Source organism: Pelmatolapia mariae, linkage group LG8, assembly GCF_036321145.2.
Source record: "Pelmatolapia mariae isolate MD_Pm_ZW linkage group LG8, Pm_UMD_F_2, whole genome shotgun sequence".
Classification (NCBI taxonomy): domain Eukaryota; kingdom Metazoa; phylum Chordata; class Actinopteri; order Cichliformes; family Cichlidae; genus Pelmatolapia; species Pelmatolapia mariae.
Window position 1 is genome coordinate 19,721,675 of NC_086234.1, and position 8,552 is coordinate 19,730,226.

The following is an 8,552-nucleotide window of genomic DNA, read 5'->3' on the forward strand; positions in this document are numbered from 1 at the left end:
TGGGAAACAGATGTACAGAGTTCCATACTGTAGTGTTGCCTTGTCCTACTGTTCACATTGCTGTTTGATGCTTCCTTCTGACTTGTCTGTTTGTGAGAGAGGTACATCAATGTGCATGCACCACTGGATAAATTCTATTTGTATCCCATGTTTGGAGTTCAAGAAAAAAGATGCCACTGCTTTTACTTCTTTAGCGCAGACTAAACCATCAACCCAGCCAACAAAAACTCCTAATGGGCTGCTGAAACATGAATTATTCATCTGGGCTAGGTTGCCTGGTTTTCTTGTGCCGGCACATGTTTTATTGCCCAACTTGGCTCCGTGACAACAGCTGGGCAATACCGCAGTCCTGTTTGTTGTGGGATACCATTTCAGTTCCCACGCAAAGCTCCATCATCAGTCCTACACCACAGTACTAATGGTGGAAGATTCCTCTGACTTGCCCTGTCTGCTGGGCAATGACTTGAGATACTCCAGGTGTCGACGTGCGTCCTCCTGATTAGCCCTGACATAGTAGACAAGGTAGGAGATGACCATGGTGAACCAGCCAAACATAACAACCAGCATGGCCACATCTGTAGTCCTCTTCATCTCCACACAAAGGTCTATGTCCGGTGCCAACAGAAAGGCAAGTCCTTCAACTCCTATTTTCTCAGGTTCTGAAGTGTGGCACACAACGCCTGTCAGTGATGCAGGCTCCAGGTCCACACGAGGCATGGCCATCTGCAAATTGCAATTACAGTGCCACGGATTGTTTGTTAGGTTGGCGCGAGCTCGCAGCCCCTCAAAGGCATCAGGGGTCAAGTTTCCTAACTTGTTAGAAGAAAGGTCCAGGAACTGTAGCGAGGAGCCGAGGCCTCTGAATGCACCTGGTTCTAACTCACTTAGTTCATTGTGTGAAAGGTCTAATTCAACCAGTTGGGTTAAACCAGCAAAAGCATTTGTTGGAACTGTGGTGAGGAGGTTAAAATCCAGGTAGACACGCCGTGTGTCATTGGGGATGTCCTGAGGGATCTCTGTGAGCTGCAGGTTGCTGCAGCGCACCGTCTTGCCGCCACTCTCGCTCTCGGTGCAGTAGCAGTTCTTGGAGCAACTCGTGGCAGCATGATGAAAGCAGAAGGTCATTAGCACCAAACTATGCAGCAGCAAACACATGACCACTGAGTGGCGTAGCAGCCAGTCTGCAAGAAGGGACATTGTGGGATACGGTGGGCATGCTCCAGGGAGGACCACCTCAGCTGAGGGCTGAAGTCCACATCAACCTCCCCAGTAACTGTTGAACCTGTTGCATAAAAAAACAACAGAAAGTGACACAGGCTGTGGGAAGTTTACCTTCTGAAAGAAAGAAATAAAGAGCAGCTTGTACAGTGAAAAACTTTTCTTTTGTAAAACACTAATGATTAAAAATGTTCTTCAGAAGCGGTGATGTTTTTTAAGGGAGCAACAGGAGCTTGTCTAATTGCACTGTGGAGGCAGCGGGAATACTGTACGCTCATTTCAGCGTGTTGCCAACTAGCAACAACTGGTGTTTCCAAGAAACTCAAAGGATCAAAGATTCCCTTCATCCCAGCACAATAAACAAGCTAAGAAAACACTTTGCTGTCACTGTGCCTCTTTTATAATTGACATCCCTGCAGTGCAGGGCTATTTCAGTACACATAGACGGGCATTAACATAGTAGTGTGACACTAAGAGGGAAAAAATGTTCCAAACAAAACATAACTCCACCTACATTTTAACTTTTTTTCTTTAACATCTTTTGTCACATTTCCAGATTGTTTTTATTTAACATGTTCTAGTTTTCCTGGGAAGTGCAAGTAACACAGAGGTAAAAGCTTGTCTTCGTGTCCTGTAAATGATAAAACTTTTATATTTTGTAGGTAAGTCTTTGAAAATTGCAGGTCAACCCACCTTAACACACTTCATTAATAGCTGATAAGGGCTTACTCCTATCCTGTTACTAATCCTCTTCAGGAAAAACTCCTTAAGTCAGTGTAACGTTAGCGCTGGCCACCCAATCTTTATGCTGAGGTAAATGCTAATGCCCCCAAAACAACTAAACAGACAATGTGATGATCTGCCTTGTTTGAAGAGAAAGAAGAATTCACCAGGCTCCTTAATTTCTCCAAAATGGTCAGGGACTGAGCAAGATCCACTTACCAAGATTAAAAATGAAATCGATCTCTAAGTACCTCAAAGTATCACATGACTGGGGGGGGGGGGGGGGGGGGGGGGGGGTTGAGGGTAGTGAGTAGTGGCACTGGTGGTGTGTACATGAGATGCAGCTAAAACCCTCAGTGCACACTAGTTAACAAATGAGTGTCAGACAACCTCAATAATGAGCCATTTGGGGAGACGGAGACTGATGCAAAGCACAGATGAAGCTTGTGCTATTAAGCACTGACTGCTGCGGTTTGCCTCCCTCAGATATGCCATTTATCCGTCTTCATCAAGGCCAGGCAAAGCAACTTTCAAAGGATTTCCCTCTGCACTCTGTGGCAGCAGGGTGTACGAGAAAGTAAAACAGCACGACAGAACAGCTTAAAACCCAAGGAAATTAAGGGTCTTGTATGGCTAGTGTTATGCTTCTCTAAAGGCAGTACTTTTCCCATCACATAGCATGCCAGCCTGGTATTTGGCTGAGGGATAATGGGGGAGCAGAAGTAAAAGGGCTGGTGACAGAGATGGGGAAAGCATGTGGGTGAGACGGGGAAATTGGACACACAAGCACAGGGTTGTGAGAGAAAGAATGATATCACGACGATTTAAGGAGAGGGGTAACATTACAGTGACAGCACAGAGAACATTGCGTGACACTAATGAGAGATCGAGGAAAAGGGCAGATGTTAGTAAGCCAAAGAGGCAGCTGACAAAGACAGCTGGAAGAGAAAGAATAGGCAGGAGAGGAAAAAGGCAAGGGACACTTGTAAATAAGATCAAGACAGAAGACATGGTGTAAGCTGGATGAGTAGCAGGGTGGGGCACAGGTCTGCAAAAAATTTTTAAAAAAAATCTGTAATGCATTTGCAAAAGATTGCATGCATGCAAATGTTCTAGGAACAGTTAGTCTTCCTAAAGTAATGGATGACCTATGTGATAAATAACGATGCAGCTGGCACTGCAAATGCATTGCTTTTGCAGCCACAGGTCAATCTCTCACTTCCTAAATTCACTGCTGTCAGGCCTGCACACACTCTGGGACCATTTTAATACGGAGCAATGACGTGGACACACACACCCAGACATCCGAGTCATTAAGATCTAATATATGTTAGTGTCTGTTGTGTGTAGTCTCACAACAGTAGCCTATTGCGGCAGCTGTGAACACCACGTGAATTTTAAATAGGGGAAAGTGGGGTGATTTGTGCCAGTGGGGAAGTTGTGCCACCCCCTGTTTCTAGGGAACCATAGAAGAAATTGGTCATGTGACCACACATTTTTGAACAGTCAGCCATTTTACTTATCCTGCAAAGAAGGGAGCTACATTGCATGAGAATTAAGCACATTTAAGTTAAGAAAAAAACAGTTTTTCGGTTTTCAAAGTAAAATTTCTAGGCTCAAGGTTTTTTGGTTGTTTTGTCTGAACAGTTATAGACAAGTTTGAAAACGTTTCACAAATGTTTTAATGCTTTGACAAGCTACACTATGAGTCCACACAGCTACCATGATGTTAGTTCAAAACTGCTGGATGATGCATTTTTTCCAAAATAGTAGTGTTGGAGTAATTTGTGCCAAGTGGCCTGGATTAAGCTGTGCCACTGGCACAACTCACCCCCAATTATGAATATTTTAAATATATTATTTTATTGTAATTGTAGCTTTTATTTCTACAGTTTATCACTAAAACTATACTACATTCTTAATTTCAGACCAACAATTAATACTAGACTATCATGCCAAGGAGTTATAATGAGGAGGACAGGCAGGGCTTCCACTCCTTTAGAGGACATGGACAGAGACCGAGATGGAGAAGGGGGAGTCCATTCTTCAGGTGGCAAGGAGGATGAACATATGCAGGATGACATTAAAACGATACAGTGAGAAGAGAAAGATAGATGGAAAAGAAATAAGGCCAGGAAATAAAAGAACTGGACTTGCCAATCAAGTCTTTGATAAGCATAGGAGAAAGAACTGGCAGAATATATAAAGGCACTAGAAGCAATGTTTTATGGTCTAAGTCCCATGAAATGCCTTGAACTGGCTTTTGAGTATGCACAAAGAATCTTTTATAATCAGTTGCACAATTTACCCCAAGGTATTCTTTCCAAAGGCACAACTTACCCCACACCAGGGGCATGCTGTGCCACTTTTTTCAGAAAGCTGTATTTCTTAAATACTATATTTCTGATTCAAAGTGATTGTGACCAAGGATGCACCATATCCTGAAATATATGTACATATTTTATTTGAAAGCATTACTGTCATGGCCTCGCTTTAAAGTCACGTTAACTAAAAACTGGCACAATTCACCCCACTCTCCCCGGAGCTGACAGTTATTTGTGGCGGGCTGGGTAAACAGCAACAAGGAAAGGACAAATGAACATCCTCGCTATAGCCTGTTTAACTTGGATTGGTCCTTTTAATGCAGGCCAAATATTATTTCACTGATTTCAGCTCATGAAGCCCTATTCTGGATACACTTTTCTGGCTCCGTGCAGCAAAACACTGCACTCGGTAGATTTCCATTTCCAAATAAAAATCTTTTTGACTTGACTTAGAGAGCAGTACAGTAAACAGTAATACTGCCGAGCAGCCAGCTCTTCTGATGCAATGGCTCTCACTCCGTGCTGGAGATTAGAAAACTGTGTCACTGACTCATCAGTGTATCCTCAAGATTGACTTGAATCTTCAAATCCTCAACATAAAGTTTTACAGTCTAGTGATGCCATTAGTTTTAAACTTTAATTTATGATAATGACAACACCAGCTGACATCACAGGAGCTAAAATGAGTGGCTTAAACCAGCTACCGGGTCCTGCAGAAATACCAGTTTTCCTCACGTACAAGCATCTGGTTAAAATGAACTGAAAGCAGATAAAGGTGATACCAACCGATACCTTTGTTAAGTTTGTCTTTCATCCTGTTTATAGACAGCACCGTTACGCGCTTTTTCCCCCAACAGCAGCTACGTTATTAAAATCTTTGTTTAAACTGCGATTTTTTTTATATTTTTTGGATTAGCCGCATAAATTATCACAAAGAAAACACATGCATCGTGGCCAGTATCACAAACACTCACGTCTTTGCCGCTTTCCCTCTTCCTTCCATGGCGCGTTTCTAGGCAAGTGTCCAAAAATAATATCTTCCACCAGATCAGTGCGCTTTCCAACAAGCGGCTTGTTCGATATTTTGGTTCGCCTCCAGTAAGTCCTCCTGCAGCTCGTCAAACTTGCGGCGAAAGCCGCTCTGGAAACTACGACGCGCCAGTGGAAATGCCCCTTCACTCCAGGGCTCTCACTCAGAGCAGCCTTTTAGTTTCCACGCAACGAGAAAACTAGGCAACATTGCCCAAGCCTGAGCGAACTGGCGAGCAAACAGAGCGAGGGCATGACTTTCAGTGACGGCGGTGTACTCACTGACTTTGATCCAAATACATGGCAAAATTGATATTAATGCACAGTCTCACGCATTGGTTGGATATTATCTGCCACTGCTTAGAGCTGAGTGCTGGACATATATACAGAGAAAAAGTCCATGTGATGGCATGACTTAATCCATTCATTCATTTGAATCTACTAATTGCTGGGATTGACGTGAGTTCAGTGTGCATGCATCAGGTGCCAGGAAAGTAAAAGAGTGTCCCTCCCACACCATCACACACAAACGCAGAAATGAGCTCATGCACAATGCAGTGCTCAAACATGGCTCGGTTGTGCTGGCAGCCTACACTGATCATGTTTGATCTGAAGCTTGTTGTTTCAAACATGCAGCCTGGCTGCCAGCGTTGTGGATCTTTGCCGGTCTCCAGTCCCCTTTCCTGCCTGCTGCCACCCGATAAGGATGTCCAATCAAATCCGCTATAAAAACAGACGTGCATGGCCACTAGCCTGGGAGAGCCTGCCAAGCAGCCAGTCATAAGGTATTAATGGAATTAAAATCAATAAAATGGGATACTTCACCCAAACTCCCTCCCTGGTGCTCTGGAATAACAGAAGGCATATGATTAACTTCTTTTTTTCTTTCATTGATAGTGATGAATGTGTGCTAAGGAAGAGAGTCAAGCATAAACATAAAGAATTTTTCATTATTTGAGTTGAAATACAGTATTTTATGCATCTATGAACTGCTTTTTGTATAATCCTGGAGCAGTGAGAGATAAAGAATAAAATAAAATAAAATAAAATAAAATAAAATAAAATAAAAATCACTGTTTTCCAACATATCCTTTTCACATTCCCATCCCAGTGCCTGTTTCAATTTAGAACGTGTAATTTCTTTGTCTGTCCAGACATATTACTGTAAGATTATTTTAGGGACTAGTAATTGTTTGTCTTATGAGATTCAGGCTGGATAAAAGCATCATAACACATCTGTGGGTCTCAGTCCTCATGAGAGATACATGAAACATGGCGTTCCGTGCTGCTGCTCCTTCTGCAGCCCTCAGGTTATGAGACTGCTCTTGTCAATTAGATGAGGATCAGATAGGTGGAAAAGCATATGACAGAGAAACAGCAGAAAACAGGATTACTTTCCTCATCGACAGCGGAAAGTGCACTGGCAGTCAGTCTTTCTCAGCTTAATCAGATTATTTTAAATGCTCCACGGTGGTTGGCAGCTAGATGGAGCATTAAAAACCATGCATTAGTCCTGACAGAGTACACTTCCAAGTGGATCAAAGTTTCCCTTTTTTTTCTCTATGTAACTGTTTTGTTTTTTTTTTTCAGTCTGCATTCCTGATCAGCTTCAAGCGTCCTCTGTATTACCCCAGTACCTGTGCAGGTGGCATACCTACAAGCTAACATTAATCCATGAAGTCAAATTGCTGAGTGGGGATTTGGCTGAGAAAATGCTAGCACCAAACTTTTTACAATGTCACCTCAAAAGGGTGGGAATGTAATTTTTTTTCAATGTACTCTGAGTTCCAGTGGAACAAAAGGACTCATATTAATGAGATCCCGCTCTTTCATTCTCATTTGGTCTGCTCACACAAAGTCTTACATATGCATACATATATAGTTAAGCGCACAGGAACACGCACACGCTGTCTCCTGCTCCCAGGTTACTCCTCGTCCCCGAGCAAGATCAAAGCCCTGCCTTGTCTTTGTGAATACAACATTAACCTTCTTTATTTATTTATTTCCTTGCCTGTCTTGAGCCTTTTAATCAAAAGCTGTGAGAACAGTGTATTAAAAGGATTTCTCGCCTGCTTAGGTCACCTCACCTCATCTTCTCTGCGAGGAGTCTTGTCTTTGAAGTCTGATATTATTGACATTAAACAATAGGGTGCCAATATGAAAGTATTGCAGATATTCATTTGAGCCTTCGCCACTCACAGAGCTACAGCTGCCAGAGCCATTTCAAAAGCTTCTAAGTGCAAACCTTGGAGTCCTAAATCTCACTAAAAGCAGGTTATGAATGGCTTTATGCTCTGCCGGTATGCTGGAAAACAGTGATGTTGTTTCTGTTCATAAATCTTGTTTTTGATATGCTCCACGGCAGTCGCTCTAACTTTCAGATTTGTGGGTAGGGGACCCAAAAGTGGAGCTACGTGATCAAAAGATGTATCAAGGATAGAAAACTTTTTTTCATAAACTGTACATGATCAAGTTTTTAGAATTAGTCAGTTGTCACAGTTGCTGACATGTTGATCCCATAGACTGTATACAAAAGATGGATTACCACTGTGACATTAACCAAGTGACAGTTGAATGGGGTGACATCAAGTGTTGCTGAACTGAATTTTGGATGTGCTGCTTCACTTCGCTCATGCTGAAAGTTGAGGGAAAATTCAACCTCTGGAGTTGCAGCTCAGGTGTCAGCATTCGTGTCATGTCAGCACAGCCATTTGCCAATGAAATTTATGCATCCAGTCTCTAGTCTGGAGCCTATCCCAGCCTACCATAGGGCAAGAGGTGGCATACACCCTGGAGAAGTAGCCGATATGATGCAGGGCTAACACAGAGAGACAGACAACCATGCACGCTTACATTCACACGAACAGATATTTAGAATCACTACTTAACCTAACCCCACTAACTGCGTAAAGAAGCCGGAGTACACGGGGAGAACCCTCGCAAACACTGGAAGAACATGCAAACTCCACACAGAAAGACCCCGGAATTTCTGTGGAAATAAATCATGCTATGCAGATATGCTGAGAGAGCAACAGGGTTTCATTGTAGCATTTTGTTGTTAATTGTTGCAAACAATCAACCTGTTGCTAACAGGCAGCTAACTTGGCTACCTGCTGATTGAAGCTCTTTTTAGCTTGTCTTTTGAGGATTGGTTATTATTGCCATGACGATCACACGAGCAAATGTCAGGAACGCCCACATTTAAGAGTTGAAGCATGTGAATCCTGCTTGAAGTGTCTTCTCCTGCAGCAGCAGATA

The 8,552-nt window shown here is 42.9% G+C and overlaps 1 protein-coding gene across 1 annotated transcript; it reads right to left on the reverse strand.

Moving 5' to 3' along the window:
* On the reverse strand, positions 1-5,626 carry lrrc3ca (leucine rich repeat containing 3Ca). The gene is made up of 2 exons (XM_063482083.1): positions 5,240-5,626; positions 1-1,282 (listed from the first exon to the last, which is right to left on the reverse strand). The coding sequence occupies exon 2, from the start codon at positions 1,195-1,197 to the stop codon at positions 403-405; it is 795 nt and encodes a 264-aa protein (XP_063338153.1). The 5' UTR covers positions 1,198-1,282; positions 5,240-5,626; the 3' UTR covers positions 1-402.
* Positions 5,627-8,552: the final 2,926 nt, after the last annotated feature.